The 20,664-nt window shown below is 32.2% G+C and overlaps 1 protein-coding gene across 2 annotated transcripts in view; it reads left to right on the top strand.

The window, feature by feature from the left end:
* The window catches only part of LOC143230165 (zeta-sarcoglycan-like), a 392,495-nt gene extending 380,700 nt beyond the window's left edge, over positions 1-11,795 (top strand). For both annotated transcript variants that reach the window (XM_076463243.1, XM_076463244.1), the window contains exons 4-8: positions 199-286; positions 1,867-1,986; positions 8,781-8,853; positions 9,705-9,828; positions 10,703-11,795. In XM_076463243.1, coding sequence (XP_076319358.1) covers positions 199-286; positions 1,867-1,986; positions 8,781-8,853; positions 9,705-9,828; positions 10,703-10,873 — 576 coding nt within the window. In that variant the 3' untranslated portion in view covers positions 10,874-11,795. The remainder of the gene's footprint in view (positions 1-198; positions 287-1,866; positions 1,987-8,780; positions 8,854-9,704; positions 9,829-10,702) is intronic.
* Positions 11,796-20,664: the final 8,869 nt, after the last annotated feature.

The following is a 20,664-nucleotide window of genomic DNA, read 5'->3' as shown; positions in this document are numbered from 1 at the left end:
TTTTCAATTAATGTGCTGGCATGGTTTATTTGTTAGCAATTATGCTGAATAATATTTGACTTGAGTCAAACATAAAAAAAAATATGAAGGAACTGAAAAGTACTGTTTCTCATGGTAATAAATGTCAACTTTTTGTTTGGAATTCCTTCTTCCTCCTATTTCATTGACTAAATGAGATATTTTTTTCCCGTGTCTTAGGATGAACCCCTGAAAGTGGAATCTTCAGAGAATGTAACAATTAATGCAAGAAATAATAAAGGGTTGATTACGAACCGAATTTTTGTTGGTATGTAATAACCGTTTTACTTTCACACAGTTATATGTCTGACTTTTGGTGATTAAGTTCGTTTTTTTTTTACAATAAGAAGATTTACAATTGTTCCTGCAAACCTCAATATACTAAAAGTTATCCAGTATCTTAGGTTAAAATTATTAATTTATTAAGAATATTTACAACTAACTACGGTTTAAGAAAGTTTCTCTGAAATAAAGCTAACCAGGTTTGAGAGTAGATAGTTTTTCAGTGGACTCAAGTAAAAAGTTATTTTATCTTCTAGACAGTAAATATCACTTGTTATAATTCTGTTAACTATTATTTCTAACAGCTGAACCTTCTCAATAACTTAAATATTTTCTTAATTTTTAACACATTGTCACATGTTACAATATAACTTCGCTGTTCTTTCATGTCGTGTATTGGAATGTATTATTATGACACTACTATTTCTTCGTATCTTGTAAGAGAATATCTTATTATAACCTTAGTGTTTTTCCATATAATGTATTGGAATGTATCATTATAACCTTACTTCTCTTTCATGTCATGGATAGGAATGTCTGTTATAAATATACTCGCTGTTCTTTCATGTCATGCATTGGAATATGCTGTTCTTTCATGTCATGTATTGAAATGTACTGTTATAACCTCTCTGTTCTTTCATGTCATGTACTGTTATAACCTCGCTGTTCCTTCATGTCATGTATTGGAATGTACTGTTATAACCTCGCTGTTCTTTCATGTCATGTATTGGAATGTACTGTTATAACCTCGCTGTTCTTTCATGTCATGTATTGGAATGTACTGTTATAACCTCGCTGTTCTTTCATGTCATGTATTGGAATGTACTATTATAACCTCGCTGTTCTTTCATGTAATGTATTGGAATGTACTGTTATAACCTCGCTGTTCTTTCATGTCATGTATAACCTTGGTGTCCTTTTATCTCATGCAGTGGATTGTATCATTAAAACATCGCTGTTCTTCCATGTAATGAAACATAATGTTATAATCTTCTGTTCCAATATATTATGTAATGAAATACATTCTTATAATATCCTGTTTTTTTGTCATGTGATGATTATTATTATAGTATTCTGTTATTCCACGTTATGTAATGGAATATATTGTTACAATGTTCTATTCTTCAATGCCAATAATTGAACGTAGTGTTTCAATCTCATGTTGTTCCACGTCATGTAATGGAATGTATTATTGTAATCTCCTGTAATTAAATGTATTGTTATACTTTCCTGTTCTCACATGTAGTGTTATGAAATGTGTTGTTACTGTTCTTACATATCATGTAATTAAGTGTATTGTTATAATGTCTTTTTCTTGCATGTCACGTAATGGAATTTCTCGTTATAGCTTTGTGCATAGCTCATTTACTACTCATGTGGTAATAATGCCATATAAACACTTTACCTCCAATATGTGTTTTGGTCAGAGTGTTTTCTGCGTTCAGGGTTTACAACTCTAAATTTGTGAAATTCAGCCCGATTTGTAGCTTAGTAACAGACGATCAAAAATAATATATTTCTGAAATTACATCACGCTATAGGTTGGTTTTCTCTTCTTGTTTCTAGGCAACTCGGTTGTAGAGTCAATCACGGAAGAATTTCTAATAAAAGAACGTGAAGGGCGTGTGGTCTTCCGAGTAGATCGTGATGAGGTCATGGTGGCAGCCGACAAGTTCCGAGTCAGTGGTATGTTCCGATTTAGTCTTTATCGTAACTCAGTATTATTGTCGGAGAATGTCATTCGTACAGAAGATAAATAGAAAAACGTTTGTGTGTTTGATTAAGAAATAAAACGTTGGTTGTAAGATACATGACCAATCTTATCTGGATCTAACATTAATAAAACTTTCGTAAATGTAAAACAGTTTTTTATCTTGTTTCTCAGCTACAATATTATAAACAGTGACAAATATGTCGAAAACAGATATTTAAAAGATTTTGGACATGTTAAATAATTCCTAATTTTCGGACTGGAAAAAAATGCCGGATAGAAACTGCTTTACTTATAAAATCTGTTAGTTTCTATTGACTGTCAGGATCTATGACAAACTTGGTCATTATCCTCTAGTAAACGTTTTAAACCTATGTTTTACAGGAAGTATGTTTACAACACAGTTTGGTTACAGACCTGTCTTAATCGTTTTAAACCTGTATATTACAGTAGGTATATTTATAACACAGTTTGGTTACAGTCCTGTCCTGATCGTTTTAAACCTGTATATTACAGTAGGTATATTTATAACACAGTTTGGTTATAGTCCTGTCCTGATCGTTTTAAACCTGTATATTACAGTAGGTATATTTATAACACAGTTTGGTTATAGTCCTGACCTGATCGTTTTAAACCTGTATATTACAGTAGGTATATTTATAACACAGTTTAGTTATAGTCCTGTTCTGATCGTTTTAAACCTGTATATTACAGTAGGTATATTTATAACACAGTTTGGTTACAGACCTGTCTTGATCGTTTTAAACCTGTATATTACAGTAGGTATATTTATAACACAGTTTAATTACAGTCCTGTCCTGATTGTTTTAAACCTGTATATTACAGTAGGTATGTTTACAATAGTTTGTCTACAATCGACTGAGCTATCCAAGAATACAATGTAGTGTTAAAATTTATAATAAAAAACGACCCAATATGACCAGATTGTTAGGGTGCTTGTCTCGTAATCTGAAGGTTGCGGGTTCGATTCACCGTCAAGCCAAACATACTCTCCCTTTCAGGCGTGGGTATGTTTTAACGATACAGTCAGTCCCACTATTCGTTGGTAAAAAAGTAGCCCAAGAGTTGACGGTGAGTGATCTTCCATGTAATCTTACACTGCTAAATTAAGGATGGCTAGTGCAGACATCCGTCGTGTAGCTTTGCGCGAAATTCAAAAAGAAACAAACAAACAAACATTAAAAAAATATTATAAGTGTAAGAGTGGAAGTGGGGAGGTGGACAGTTTTTACTTTGCGATAACTCAGTTGGCTATAACACTGTATTTGTTCAAACCCATTTCCAGAGTTTGTTTCCGATTATCGACATTTTGTTTATAATGTTTCTTGGAAAAATTTATTTTCGTAATTTAAATTAGCAATTGCGTCTAAACGACTAGGTTGACAGGCCTACCTAATACAAATTACCAACTATTATCTAATCGACTGGGTTACTAGGCCTATCTCCTTTAAATTACCAACTAACGTGTAATCGACTGGGTTACTAGGCCTATCTCATTTAAATTACCAACTAACGTGTAATCGACTGGGTTACTAGGCCTATCTCATTTAAATTACCAACTAACGTGTAATCGACTGGGTTACTAGGCCTATCTCATTTAAATTACCAACTAACGTGTAATCGACTGGGTTACTAGGCCTATCTCATTTAAATTACCAACTAACGTGTAATCAACTGGGTTACTAGGCCTATCTCCTTTAAATTACCAACTAGTGTCTAATCGACTGGGTTGTTAGGCGTACTTTCTTTAAATTACCAACTAGTGTCTAATCGACTGGGTTGTTAGGCGTACTTTCTTTAAATTACCAACTAGTGTCTAATCGACTGGGTTGTTAGGCGTACTTTCTTTAAATTACCAACTAGTGTCTAATCGACTGGGTTGTTATGCGTACTTTCTTAAAATACCAACTAGTGTCTAATCGACTGGGTTGTTAGGCGTACTTTCTTTAAATTACCAACTAGTATCTAATCGACTGGGTTGTTAGGCCTATCTCTAGTTTCTACCAGATAACCCACTATTCCCGGGAAGAGCCCCAACGTAGAATAATAGAATATCTTATCATTATACTAAGAACAGCAAATATTAACAGAAAGATAAACGCTCTCACACTACATATTTTATTAAATGTACAGAACAGAACCACTGATACTAAAATAAACGTTTTATATAAGTGTTAGGAAACGAATAGTAACATGGTTTCTTTTACATGTCTTGTGAGTTTAAAATTATCGATGTTGTATCGATATTGTCTTCTTTTGAACGAGGAAACCATGTCTTCCTTTCCATTTTCACTTTCTTTTTAAAGTTTAATGTTTGATCTCAAAACGACCAGAAATGTTACATCGAGAATTGAGGCTTGTTAGTCCAACAGACTGCAAAGTTCAGTGTTTTATTCGCTTAACAAACCCATAGATTCTAGGAAAGCGTCTGAGGACCTCTTTTTAACCATAAAACTACTGGAGCGACTAGCTTGCCTATATTATAACAAGTTTTACAGTCACTCTCCCAAGTCACTAATGGGCCTGTTAAGTTGTCAGCTAGAGTGATTTGTGTTGGCAACTAACGCCATAAAACGGTTTCCATTGTTCGATATCAAAATGTACCATAATAGAAACCATTCTTCTCCTATTAGTAGATCGGGTACTACGTTCCTTAATGCAAATTTCTGGCAGTTTTCACTTCATCCTTCTTACATCTTTCACAACTTTTCTTCTAGTGAGATATCAGAACTACATGGGCATTCACTGTGTGTTAACAGTCAGCCTCAATCAATACATAGGATAAAGACAATTATATCAGGATTATCCGTAGAATACTAGAAAATATATACATATAGAACATTCCAAGAGAATACTAGATGATATAAATATATATATTTCAAGATATCCATAGAATACCAAGTGATAAAAAATATACATATAAATATTTGAAGATAATCCATAGAATACCAGATGGTATATATCTATATACACTGCTGGCCAAAATCTTAAGGCCAATGAACATAAGGAAAAAATATGCATTTTTCGTTGTTAGACTCAACCACTTATTTGAGTAGAACTTCGAAAGATCAAAATAATAAAAGGGAAAATAAAATTAAAAAACTTTTATAGCATTTAACAGGGAAAATGTGAACACTATGAAATTAGCCTAAATACTAGCTGGTCAAAAGTTTAAGATCATGTTCAAACTCTGTCATCTTTTTCACCTCTGCCATGTTGTAACCCAATGTAACACAGATGTCAGTGGGAGATGTTGACAACGCTAATGCTTGAACACGAATAACTAAATTTCGTTACGTGTTTACTGATTAACGCTTCGTTTCAGTATGGTCTTAAACTTTTGACCAGCTAGTATTTAGGCTAATTTCATAGGTTCACATTTTCCATAGTAAATGCTATAAAAGTTTTTTATTTTTATTTTCTCTTTTCTTATTTTCATCTTTCGAAGCTCTACTCAAATAAGTGGTTGAGTCTAACAACGAAAAATGCATATTTTTTCCTTATGTTCATTGGCCTTAAGATTTTGGCCAGCAGTGTATATAGATATTTCAAGATAATCCATAGAATACTAGATGATATAAATATACACATATATATTTCAAGATAATCAATACAATACTAGATGATATAAATATACACATATATATTTCAAGATAATCAATACAATACTAGATGATATAAATATACACATATATTTCATGATAATCCATAGAATACTAGATGATATAAATATAATATAAATATTTAAAGATAATCCATAGAATACTAGATGATATAAATATAATATAAATATTTAAAGATAATCCATAGAATACTAGATGATATATATAAATATTTCAAAACAATCCAGAGAATACCAGATGATATACGAAGGTAGCGTAACCTCAGAAAGAAGCTGGCACCTTGTACGTTCTTGTTTGCTTTGCTATTAAGGACAATGCGACAGTGGACAGGTTTGGTCAACTGAATTTGATTATGCAGTGCACGCACGATGGTTTCCTTTCATCATGAATTCATAGCACCTTAACGTGTAATAATATACTTGTTTGTCCGCAACCACATTTTTCACATTTTCATGTAAGCCTTATTTTAGAGAAACGAAACAGCTGTAAAGTGTAAAATAAGAAAACTTCCATTTCTTACTCACAATTACACATTTTTATTGCACCGTTATAGTGGCGTTCATCTCAGTAGTCCCCTGCTGGTTTCGCGGTAAGTCTTCTGAATGACAGTACTAAAATTACGGGTTTCATTCCCCTCGGTGGACTCAGCAGATAACCTGATGTCGCTTTGCTCTACGAAAAACTCACTCATCTTAGTAATGTTTATTTCCACCAGAAAAACAAAATAATATCTGTTAAATTAAAGAGATCGTTCATTCGTATTTATACCTATTTAGTTCAACTTACTGTAAAACATTAGTTTCCACGGGCATGAGATATTTCTCCGTAAACTGAGACTTGATATTTAACCTTTATTAACCTGAAGGTCACCTAAGCAGGTTAAAACGTTGTTTTGTAGTTTATTTAAATTAAAGTTTTCATACTAATACCAATCGTCTTAAGAATGCATATTTACTTCAAGTGGTTTTCTCGTTATCACGTGTCACGTGGTTTCTTTCGGGACAGTAATAATATTTCAGCCCTGCTGTCTGTCATTTAATCACTTGGTTTCTTTCTGGACAGATGGCCCGGCATGGCCAAGCGTGTTAAGGCGTGCGACTCATAATCTGAGGGTCGCGGGTTCGCATCCTCGTCGCGCCAAACATGCTTGCCATTTCAGCCATGGGGGGCGTTATAATGTTACGGTCAATCCCACTATTCGTTGGTAAAAGAGTAACCCAAGAGTTGGCGGTGGGTGGTGATGACTAGCTGTCTTCCCTCTAGTCTTACACTGCTAAATTAGGGACGGCTAGCAGAGATAGCCCTCGAGTAGCTTTGTGCGAAATTCTAAAAAACAAACAAATAAACTTTCTGGACAGTAATAATATTTCAATTCTGCTGTCTGTCATTTCATTTCTTGGTTTCTTTGTGGACAGTAGTAGTATTTCAATCCAGCTGTCTGTCATTGTGTTTGAACGTTTCTAAAGATACGTTAGGTTTGTTCTTACATTAATAATAAAACTGTGTAGTTACACAGTTGTTTGTTATCTTCATTTCTGAGTTTTCCGTATAAAAATATTTCTATCTAAAACGAGTATATCTATTGTTGGTTTGTAAGTCGCATCGTTTGTTCATGACTCACAAACAACTATTTTAGTTTTCTGTCATTCTTTTATCGTGTTTGCACATTTCTGTTTGATCATCTTCCTTATAACTTTATGTAAAAGCTATTTTTAAATTGCTATAATGTCCTAAAAACAATACTTCAACAATCTTAAAAATAAAACTTTGGAACCAATATCTGAAAACGAGGCTCTGTTAATCACGCATGTGTGAGAGATTCTTCTTTAAGTAGGACGAATCAAAGAAAACACGTAAAATTCTATCAACTTATATGAAAGTCAAAAAAGGCCAAAAATTAATCTGATAAATAGATCCACTTCGATTTGTGTCTTACTTTTGTTAATTTAGCGTGTTTTGTATCAAGTAATTAATAAAATTATTTATTTTCAGCATTTTTAAAAGAATTGAGTGCCTGCTATACAAACAGTGATTAATTGATTAGAATCGATTTTCAATGTGATATAACGATTAGATTGTACGTGGCTGTATCAAGTTGAACAGACGTTGTGTATTGTACGTGGCCGTATCAAGTTGAACAGACGTTGTGTATTGTACGTGGCCGTATCACGTTGAACAGACGTTGTGTATTGTACGTGGCCCTATCAAGTTGAACAGACGTTGTGTATTGTACATGGCCGTATCAAGTTGAACAGACGTTGTGTATTGTACGTGGCTGTATCAAGTTGAACAGACGTTGTGTATTGCACGTGGCCGTATCAAGTTGAACAGACGTTGTGTATTGTACGTGGCCGTATCAAGTTGAACAGACATTGTGTATTGTACGTGGCTGTATCAAGTTGAACACACGTGTATTGTACGTGGCCGTATCACGTTGAACAGACGTTGTGTATTGTACGTGGCCGTATCACGTTGAACAGACGTTGTGTATTGTACGTGGCTGTATCAAGTTGAACAGACGTTATGTATCGTACACTTTTTAGGCCTTTCTTTCTAATTAAGTTTGTTATTACAGTAGCATTTTAAAATAGAATGTTTGATGATGCGATGTGTTTCTCTTTTCAGTTATGCTTTTCTTAGTATGGCCCTTCTGAGCTTCTGTACCAATGTTTACATTGTATCACTCCGCTGAAGATTCTAATTTAGAAGGGTAATTTTAACCCTTACACAGCAGCTTTTGTATTTCGTGTTACATTCCCCTAAAGACAATATAAACAAACTTTCATTTGTTCAGAATTCTAAACCGAGGTCAGTAAGTAATCTATGAATATGTTGACATCTTACGATAGTTCTCTGGTGTCTTATCGTTAAAGTAAAGGGTTTATAATTCTATAATATGGGGTTCGAACCTTGTTGAAATGGAACGCTTGCAACCCGTTCTGAAGTTTTCTAATACAATATATCACAATAACTGTCATCAAAAATGATAAAGAAAGTTGAATATATATCAAAATATCCCGCGTCTTTCTTCTCAGAAACGACAAGTTATGTATCTTTATATAACCCGTTTCTTCACAAGATCAAGGGTTTATGTACTTATAATTAGCTCTTTTCTCTTTTACCAGGTTCAGGGGGTGTTATATTTGACGGTTCAATCCAAACTCCTCTCGTGCGGTCTGAATCATTTCAACAACTGAGGTTTGTAACAGAATTTAATCTAACTGACACATAAACAGGAACAAACAACAGCTACAAACTATTACCGAGTTTGATTGTTTATGTGAACACTCCAGTTTAACGATTATTGTCAAATAGCACACAATCTTTAACAGATAATGTTATCAAACATTTACAATCACGTTTCAAAACTACTTATTAACTAGATCTATCTTATCGAAAACAAGTACCGGTTCTGTTAACTGACAGTAATATATGTAATGACCGGTACTGTTAACTGACAATAATATATGTAATGACTGGTACTGTTAACTGACAGTAATATATGTAATGACTGGTACTGTTAACTGACAGTAATATATGTAATGACTGGTACCGTTAACTGACAGTAATATGTGTAATGACTGGTACCGTTAACTGATATTAATATATGTAATGACTGGTACCGTTAACTGATATTAATATATGTAATGACTGATACCGTTAACTGACAGTAATATATGTAATGACTGGTACCGTTAACTGACAGTAATATATGTAATGACTGATACTGGTAACTGACAGTAATATATGTAATGACTGGTACCGTTAACTGACAATAATATATGTAATGACTGGTACCGTTAACTGACAATAATATATGTAATGACTGGTACCGTTAACTGACAATAATATATGTAATGACTGCTACCGTTAACTCACTATAGTATGTATTTAGTAAAATGTCACGACTGATACGTAGTTTTAAGTAAGACACAGTAACTTTAAGTCACTGATAGGATAAAACCAAATCACTGGTATTATCGTTTCTTATCAGCCTCCGCCCGTTTCCATGTGATAGATTTTGTGCTGACACATCTTTTTTTACCCAGGCTAGAATCACCTACACGAACTTTAAAAGTTGGAGCGCCAGAGGGCGTGGCCATAGAGTCGAGAGCAGGTGATATTACTGCCGCCTGTCGCAAAGATTTGACTTTACGGTCGAAGGAAGGAAAGGTAACCATAAAGAATTACATTTCATTTACATTTGTCGAACTCAGTGATACAAGCTTTAGTTTTCGTTACAATATACAACAACTACACGTCCTTACAAAGTACATTATTTTGTGTTTTAAATGACGTAACATGATGTACCTTGTACTATTTCCTACATTCTGGTGGTTTAAATTATGTAAGATAATTGACCCACATTCTTCCCTACGTAGTGGTGATTACTTGGTTATAATTTCCTTTAAATGTATATCACATAACGTCTCTTGTAGAAATATAGTTTTTTAAATCAATAGTGCTTTCTCTACCCATACCAGCCGTTTTAAATATATAATTTTATCCACAAGTGGGTTTTCTCGTCATCACGGATTAATAGATATTGGTTTAAACTAATTCTACAAGAGATTTTCAATGGATAGTTTTTGTTATTTGCTGCCTGACCTTGTACGACCTGATGGCGCTCGATTTGCACTTTGTAGGTCGTGGGTTCGAATCTCGTCACAGAACATCACCGTTCATCCGTCGGGATGTTATAATGTGACTATTCATCCCAGTATATGATTAAAATTGGTCAACAGTTAGCGGTAGAAGTCGTTGGTTTGCTATCTTACATGTGGTATATATCTCTTCCATATTCGGGAAAGATGGCGAATGTAGCTCTCGTGTAACATTGTACTACATCCAAACAAGCATCTGTCTGCAGATAGTAGTTGAAAGTAAAACAAATCTTTCACATCTTCTCCGAAGATCTTTAGAATAACATTTCCAGTAGTTTTGGTTGTTATTTTTCACGCCAGTACTAGCAACCGAGATATTTATTTAACAACTGACGTATTTCAACAGAACTTATGGATTTATAATAATTTCGTTTTAATTTCAGATTTGGTTCGATTCAGAAAAGATTGAACTGAAGAACATCAAAATTGCCCTTCCAACCACCAGAGGTCGTACATACGCAGGCATTTATCAGTTGTGTGTTTGTGAAAATGGTCGCCTCTTCCTATCGCCCCCAGAGGGCCACTGCCAAGCTGACGACGTCGTGTGTAAATAGGGAGATCGAAAATATTCTTGGTAGCTGTTACGATTCAAGGAATATTGTCAGAGTTTCTCTTGTGGGATGGAAGAAGCGAAACATTGAATAGAACGATGGTTGTTAAATGGAACTTTAGTATTATGACTCTTCCTTAGGGATGGTCATTAAACCAAACAAAGAGAACCTTTGCTATCTTAAGCCTAACTGATGCGAGAAATAATAGAATTCTCAATAGGGTCGTTCTGATAAGAAACGGCGAGGCTAGTGACTACAAAGCTCTAATTCTTATAAGTGGCCACTAAAGATGAAACTGTTTTTTACCCTTTGCATCTCAGGATATTTTTGTGGAGTCATATGGTGAAGAAAGTGTTGTCTTGTTTAAGCTAGTTTTCTGTACTAGTTACAAAGACAACTTCTTACACAAGCGGCCTTTTTGACACCCGGATAGAGTGAAACTAGTGGCTGGTCCTGTCAGATGTGATGAAACTTATGACAAGTCCTTTTCAGATGTGATGAAGCTTTTAGGTGATTCTTTCAGATGTGGTGAAACTTGTGACTGGTCCTGTAAAGTGTGATGAAGCTTGTGACTGGTCCTTCCAGGTGTGGTGAAACTTATAGTTGGTTCTATCAGTTGTAATGAAGATTTTGATTGGTCCTGTCGGATGTTATCAAACTTGTAGCTAGTCCTGTCAAATGTGTTGAGACGTGTGACTGTTCTTCCAGTTGTGGTGAAACTTGTGGCTGGTCCTTTCGATTCCGTATCTCCTAACAAAAGAGAAAACTATCCACAAAGTGTTCTAGGCCTTAGAACAGACAAGTGAAAGATTCTATTTACACTGTGACATATATGAAACTATAAGCTGTGTATGATTAAAGTTTAGAAACGTCTGTTGCGTTTGAAATACCGCCTGACTTGTAAAATAAAAATGTCAAAAAATAACTTGCTTCTCGGTGTGGTTTGTAGTTTTAAGAATATAGAAACAAATAGAAAGAGACAATGCTTCACTACATATGGTTATTAGGTTCCTGCTTATTATTTTTAAATCATACAGTTGAAAAAAGAATTTGGTTTTTGTGACGCGCAGCTTATCTCTCGTTCATTAGAATTTAATTTAATAATAATAAGATGAATTGTGAGAGGAATAAGTTAAAGTCTAACAATCAAACTCTTACTGACTCCACATATTGAAACATTGTTCTTCATCTACAAATAAACTCTTACTGACTTCACATATTGGAATATGAAACATTGTTCTTCATCTACAAATAAACTCTCACTGACTCCACATATTGAAACATTGTTTTTCATCTACAAATAAACTCTTACTGACTCCACATATTGGAATATGAAACATTGTTCTTCATCTACATAATAAACTCTTACTGACTCCACATATTGGAATATGAAACATTGTTCTTCATCTACATAATAAACTCTTACTGACTCCACATATTGAAACATCAAACATTGTTCTTCATCTACATAATAAACTCTTACTGACTCCACATATTGAAACATCAAACATTGTTCTTCATCTTCAAACAAACTCTTACTGACTCCACATATTGAAACATTGTTCTTCATCTACAAACAAACTCTTACTGACTCCACATATTGAAAGATCAAACATTGTTCTTCATCTACATAATAAACTTTTACTGACTCCACATATTGAAACATCAAACATTGTTCTTCATCTACAAATAAACTCTTACTGACTCCACATATTGAAACATCAAACATTGTTCTTCATCTTCAAACAAACTCTTACTGACTCCACATATTGAAAGATCAAACATTGTTCTTCATCTTCAAACAAACTCTTACTGACTCCACATATTGAAACATCAAACATTGTTCTTCATCTTCACACAAACTCTTACTGACTCCACATATTGAAACATCAAACATTGTTCTTCATCTACATAATAAACTCTTACTGACTCCACATATTGGAATATGAAACATTGTTCTTCATCTACAAACAAACTCTTACTGACTCCACATATTGAAACATCAAACATTGTTCTTCATCTTCAAACAAACTCTTACTGACTCCACATATTGAAACATTGTTCTTCATCTACAAACAAACTCTTACTGACTCCAGATATTGAAACATCAAACATTGTTCTCGATCTAAGAACAAACCTTTACTGACCTCACTTACTGAAATATCAAACTTTGTTTTTCCAACTACAAATAAACTCTTACTGACTCCACTTATTGGAATATCAAATATTGTTCTCGATCTAAAAACAAACCTTTACTAATTCTACTTAGTGGAATATCAAACATTTTTCATGATCTATAAACTAACCTTCACTGGCTCTACTTATTGGAATATCAAACATTTTTCACGATCTAAAAACATACCTTTACTGGCTCCACTTATAACGAATTTTTGTAAGGATGTGTAATGGGTATTGAGTGTTTCAAGGCATGATATTCCACTGTTTCTGTTTCAATTAAGGCTTGGTGATATATTTCAAATGTTGTAATTGAGCAATTATATAATTTCTTTTCATACAAATAACTGGAGCTGTTTATTAGTGCTTACTAAACCTTCTGGTCTGATGTTAGAACATTCGATTTCAGTCGGTGGGTCATAGGTTCAAATCCAGTACTTAAATATGCTCGTCCTGTCAACTGCAGGGTAGTCATAAATGATGGTTAATCACAATGTTCGTTAGCAAAGAGTAAATTTGGTGCTGAACTGCTAATTTAGCAATCATTTTGTATAATGGGTATTACTCACAATGGTCAGCTTCTTTAAAAGCAGCTCTCCCTCGTGGCACAGTGGTACGCCTACAACTTACAAGGCTAGAAATTGAGTTTCGATATCTGTATAGATAACTCATTGTTCAACTTTGCTCGTAATTACAAACAAAAACACAACTTTAAAAGTTCAATACATTTTCATTCTTAGAATTTCATGTGCATCAAAGGCACACATTGTAAGTATAAGGTCAAGTTGCAGCACGATGCATATCAAGCTGAACACGTTGTAAGTGTGTGGTCGTTTGCAACATGTTGGGTATGTATGGTCACGTTTTACATGCCCTAAAGTGTATGTTCAAGCTGTAACTCCTTAATGTATGTTCAAGTTGTAACATGTTGGGTATGTATGGCCAAGTTTAACACGTACTAAGTTTATAGTCAAGCTGTAACATGTACGTGTGTGATGAAGTTGTAACATGTTGTAAGTGTATACTGAAGCTGTAATATGTACGTGTGTCGTGAAGTTGTAACATGTTGTAAGTGTATACTGAAGCTGTAACATGTTGTAAGTGTATAGTCAAGCTGTAACATGTACGTGTGTGGTGAAGTTGTAACATGATGTAAGTGTATAGTCAAGCTGTAACATGTACGTGTGTGATGAAGTTGTAACATGTTGTAAGTGTATACTCAAGCTGTAATATGTACGTGTGTCGTGAAGTTGTAACATGTTGTAAGTGTATAGTCAAGCTGTAACATGTTAGGTATGAATGATCTAATTGAGAAACAGCCTGAATAATATAATATTTCAATTTTATGGCACCTAATGTAATCTACAGCGAAGCGTGGTATTATTGGAACAGTAATTTACCTGAGTGCTTTAACATCAAAATAAGTAAAAACTTGTTACTAGTAGAAGATAAAGAAACATGAGGACGAGATTATGGTTGTATATTATAATCACGGGTACACGTGAAGCTAGTAATTACACAATATGTTCCATGTTTGCTTTTTACTAACTCCAGATACTTAAACTAAATGTCTTCGTCACTGTTTTCCTGTAAAGAAAAATCTCTTCTTTGAAGATCGATCTAAGACACGAATGTGGTACTGCTTAGTATCCTAAAGAGGGCAGTCTCCTCTGCTATATAACGTATTAACAGTTAACGTGTACCGCGTTGTTTCTTGACTGCTTTTGTTGCTTACCGCATACGACTGAAAACAGTAAAGATATAACTTTTGTAATAACGTCATTTCTTCGTACGATTTATTTTATATCGTGTAAATGCTGAATGTATGACGTTTGTAACGCTACTCGTTTGTCGAACGAGCTTATACACAAACTTTGAAGATAAATTGATTAAGATATATTATCTTTATAACATACTTTAAACCAGTTGTTCAACAGTTACTTTAATTTGTCTTTATAACATACTTTAAACCAGTTGTTCAACAGTTACTTTAATTTGTCTTTATAACATACTTTAAACCAGTTGTTCAACAGTTACTTTAATTTGTCTTTATAACATACTTTAAACCAGTTGTTCAACAGTTACTTTAATTTGTCTTTATAACATACTTTAAACCAGTTGTTCAACAGTTACTTTAATTTGCTATTATTTATTGGTAATTCATATACAGTTCTAAATTAATAATTGAAAACTACCTTAATGTTATTATTTTTATTTATAACAGCCAGAGCCAATGAACATCTCGCATGATAAGATTTAATGTTTTTCAAACATAGAAAAAAGTCCGTATTATAAAAACAAATTAAAATATCGATATGTCATCATATAGTAAACAACCTCAATAATATAGTCTTGTGACTTTAATGTTAAGTAATATTATATTGCATGGAAAGTATAAAAATAAGAAATGTTTATCATCGTAATTAAAACCAGAGTTAAACATAGAAACATTCTGGAAAGAAAACGTGATAATTAATACGTCGTAACATAAAAACATACAATGTAATTTTTTTCAAACAATATTAGGAGTACAGCTCAATCATTGTAATTTGAATAAAATATTAATTAGTTGAAACATGTTAAAAGATGCGTATTTTAAAACAAAATTAAGTGTTACAAATTTACTTCTTAGAACATTTAAAGACTAAAGCATAACGATTTTAAAGTAAAATATAATAAAGTAAAAAATATCGCAATCAGAATAAAAAATATAGATAAATTTAAGCAATAGGTAATAAACTTCCGTTTTAATGAATTTTGTTTATAAATTACTATTTTGATAACCTTTGTATTAATAGGTTTCTTTACTTGAGAATTAGAGTAAAATAAAGGCCTAAATTTTGCTGTTTTCAAAAAGAAAGCTCTATTTTGAAAGGTATACATAGAGGGCACCTTTCTAGTTCAATAACATCAAAAGTGAATATTTCGCAAAATCAAAATTTCAGAGAGAAAACTTTCGAGAAAAGATTTAATAACATTCTAGATTTATAAATTTGATGGGTAATTAAGATAATTAAGTGTTTATCTGATCTTTCTTTTAATTTTCTTTTCTTGAAAAGAACGGTGAATTCGAAGCTAGCGGGAATATTTACAAAAATAAAATAAACAAGAACTCGTTTCCGTGAAAGTATACATTAGGGGCATCTTTCTCATCCCATAATAATAACACTGAATATTTGAAAAATACCAACGATGTATCTATATATATAGCTTTGGTAACATTCATGAAAAATTAATATTTTAAAGATTAAAAAAAATGTGTAATTTAAAGGAAAATCAAGTTTGAACTATATTATTCCATTTTATTTCGTGGTGAATTTCATGACTGTACGGTTATTAAATCAAGTGTGAAACCTACTATCACCTTCTACTTCGTGGAGTATTTCATACCTGTTTTAAATGAAGTGTGAAATCTGTTATCACCTTTAACTTCGTGGACAACTTTTCTAACTTTATGTTTATGAAATAAAGTTTAAAATTTGTTATCACTTATTACTTTGTGGAGAATTTCATGAGTGTATGGTTATTAAATGAAGTGTGAAATTTGTTATCGCCTTTTACTTCGTGGAGAATTTCATGACTGTTGGGTTATTAAATCAAGTGTGACATTTTTTATCACCATAAACTTCGTGATGAATGTCATAAATGTAGAATTATTAAATGAAATGTGAAATCAGTTAACACCTTTCACTGCGTGGAGTATTGCATGACTTTAGCGTTGTTAAATGAAGTGTAAAATCTTTTATCACCTTTTACTTAGAGGAGAATTTCATATATGATGGATTTTTAAATGATGTAAGAAACCTGTTATAACCTTTAACTACTTTCAGTATTTTAATACTATAGGTTTGTTAAATGAAGTGTGAAATCAGTTATCACCTTCTATTTTGTAGTGAATTTCATTACTGTAGGGTAAGTAAATAAAGAGTAAAATCTGTTATTACCTTTTACTTTATGATGAATTTCATAACTGTAGGGTTATTAAATGAAGTGTGAAAACTCTTATCACGTTTTACTTCGCAGTGAATTTCATAACTTAGGGTTATTAAATGAAGTGTGAAAACTTATCACGTTTTACTTCGCAGTGAATTTCATAACTTAGGGTTATTAAATAAAGTGTGAAAACTCTTATCACGTTTTACTTCGCAGTGAATTTCATAACTTAGGGTTATTAAATGAAGTGTGAAATCTGTTATAACCGTTTACTTCATGGAGAATTCCATACTACAGGGATATTTAATGAAGTGTGAAATTCCTAATAAACTTTCACTTCGTGGATAATTTCATAAATGTATGGTTATTAAATGAAAGTAAAATCAGTTATCACCTTTTATTTCGTAAAGAATTTCAAAACTTTAGGGTTATTAAATGAAGTGTGAAATCTGTTATCACCTTTTATTTCAGGGAGAATTTCATGACTGTAGGGTTTTTAAATGAAATTTGAAACCTGTTATCACTTTTACTTCGTGGAGAAAGCCATATCTGTAGGATTATTAAATGAATTGTGATATCTGTTGTCACCTTTTACTTCGTAGAGAATTTCACAAATGTAGGGTTATAAAATGAATTTTGAAATCTGTTATAACCTTTTACTTTCTTGATAATTCCATAACTCTAGGGTTCTTAAATGAAGTGTGAAATATTTTATCCTCTTTACTCCGTGGACAATTTTTTAACTGTAGGTTTATTAAATAAAGTGTGAAATCTGTTTTCACTCTTTATTTTCTAGAGAAATTCATAATTGTATGGTTATTACATGAAGAGTGAACTATGTTATCACCTTTAACTTCGTTGAAAATGTCATAATTGTAGGGTTCTTGAAAGAAGTGTGAAATCTGTTATCGCCTTTTACTTCGTGGAGAATGTCATAACTGTAGGTTTATTAAATGAAGTGACAAAATCTGTTATCATCTTTCACTTTGTGGAGAATTCCATAATTGTAGGGTTATTGAATGAAGTATGATATCTTATATCACCTTTTAGTTCGTGGAGAATTTCATAACTGTAGGGTTATTAAATGAAACGTGCAATCTGTTATCACCTTTCATTTCGTGGAAAAGTTTTTTTTAACATCAGGTATATAAATAAAGTTCAAAATGTCTTATCACCTATTACTTTGTGGAGAATTTCATGGGTGTAGGATTAATAAATAAAGTGTGAAATATGTTATCAACTTTTACTTCCTGGACAATTTTATAACTCTAGTGTTATTAAATGAAGTGTAAAATCTGTTATCACCTTTTATTTTGTAGAGAATTTCATAACTATAGGGTTATTAAATGAAGTGTAAAATCTGTTATCACCTTTTATTTTGTAGAGAATTTCATAACTATAGGGTTATTAAATGAAGTGTAAAATCTGTTATCACCTTTCATTTCATGGAGAATTTTGTAATTGTTAAGTTATTAATGAAGTATGAAATATGTTATTACCTTTCACTTCGTGAAGAGTTTTATAACTTAAAGTTTAATAAATGAAATGTTGAATCAGTTAATACCTTTTACTTCGTGGAGAATTGCATGACTTTAAGGTTATTAAAGGAAGTGTAAAATTTTTATCACCTTTTACTTCAAGGAAAATTTCGTGACTATTGGGTTATTAAATGAAATGGGAAATATGTTAACATATTTTATTTCGTGGAAAATTGCATGACTCTAGCAATAATAAATGAAGTGTGAATCATTCATAGCCTTTTACTTCGTGTTGAATTTATAAATGTTGGGTAATTAAATGTGGTGTGAAATCTGTTATCACTTTTTACTTCGAGGAGAATTGCATGACTCTAGGAATATTGAATGAAGTCTGAAATCTTTTACTTCGTGTAGAATTTCATAACTGTAGGTTTACCAAATAAACTGGAAAGTCTTTTTATTAAATGAAGTGTGAAATATGTTGTAACCTTTAACTTCTTTCAAAATATTATAATTATAGTGTTATTAAAAGAAGAGTGGAATTTTTTATTATGTTTCATTTCGTGGAGAATGTCATAAATGTAGGTTTATTACATGAAATGTAAAATACATTATCATCTCTTAGTTCGTGGAGAATGCCACAATAGTAAGTTTATTAAATGAAGTGTGAAGTCTGTTATCACCTTTTACTTCGTGGATAATATCATGACTATTGGGTTATTAAACGAAATGGGAAATATGTTAACATCTTTTATTTCGTGGAGAATTGCATGAGTCTACGAATATTAAATAAAGTGTAAAATCTTTTATAACTTTGTACTTCTTGTTGAATTTATAACTGTAGGGAACTTAAATGTAGTGTGATATATGTTATCACTTTTTACTTCTAGGAGAATTGCATGAATCTAGGAATATTGAATGAAGTGTGAACTCTTTTATAACCTTTCACTTCGTATAGAATTTCATAACTATAGGTTTACCAAATAAATTGGAAAGTCTTTAAAAAGAATGTCATAAGCGTAGAATTATTAAATGAAATGTGAAATCTGTTCTCACCTATTACATTGTGGAGAATTTCATGACTGTAGGATTATTAAATAAAAGGTGAAATCTGTTATCACCTTTAACTTCTGGAGAATTTTATAACTGTAATGTTATAAAATGAAGTGTGAAATCTGTTATCACATTTTACTTCAAGGAAAATTTCGTAACTGTATGGTTAGTAAATGAAGGGAGAAATCTGTTATCTCGTTTTACTTCGTAAAGAATTTTATTACTGAATGGTTATTAAATCAAGTGTGAAATCTGTTATAACCTTTTACTTGATAGAGAATTTCATAACTGTAGCGTTATTAAATAAAATGTGAAATCTGTAATTACCTTTTATTTTGTATAGAATTCATAACTGTAGTGTTCTTAAAAGAAGTGTAAAATCTCTTATCGCCTTTTACTTCGTGCAGATTGTCATAACTGTAGGTTTGTTAAATGAAATGTAAAATCTGTTAACACCGTTTACTTGGTGGAGAATTGCATGACTCTAGAGTGATTAAATGAAGTGCTAAATCTTTTATCTCCTTTTAATTCGTGAAGAATTTAATAACTCTATGATTTTTAAATGAACTGTGAAACCTGTTATAACCTTTTGGTGGAGAATTCATAACTGTTTGATTATTAAATGAAGTATGAAATTTGTTATCACCTTTTACTTCCTGGAGAGTTTCATGACTGAAGGGTTAATAAATAAAGTATGAAATTTGTTATCACCTTTTACTTCATGGAGAGTTTCATAACTCTAAGATAATTAAATGAAGTGTGATATCTGTTATCACCTTTAACTTCGTGGAGAACTTTATAACTTAGCATTTTTAAATAAAGTGTGAAACATGTTATAACATTTAACTTCGTGTAGAATTTCATAACTGTAGGTTTATTAAGTGAACTGGGAATCCTTTTATCACCTTTTGCTTCTAGGAAAAGTTCATAACTCTAGGGTTATTAAATGAAGTGTAAAATCTAATATCACCTATTGCTTCTGGGAGAATTTCATAATTCTAGCGTTCTTAAATGAAGTGTGAAATATGTAATCACCTTTTATTTTGTTAGAATTCATAACTGTAGAGTTATTAAGTGAAGTGTGAAATATGTTATGACCTTTTTCGTTGTTGAGAATTTAATAACTGTAGGGTATTTAAATGAAGTGTGAAATCT

Source organism: Tachypleus tridentatus, chromosome 10 (genome assembly GCF_004210375.1).
Source record: "Tachypleus tridentatus isolate NWPU-2018 chromosome 10, ASM421037v1, whole genome shotgun sequence".
Taxonomy (NCBI): Eukaryota; Metazoa; Arthropoda; class Merostomata; order Xiphosura; family Limulidae; genus Tachypleus; species Tachypleus tridentatus.
This window is presented reverse-complemented; position numbering and strand designations above follow the sequence as displayed.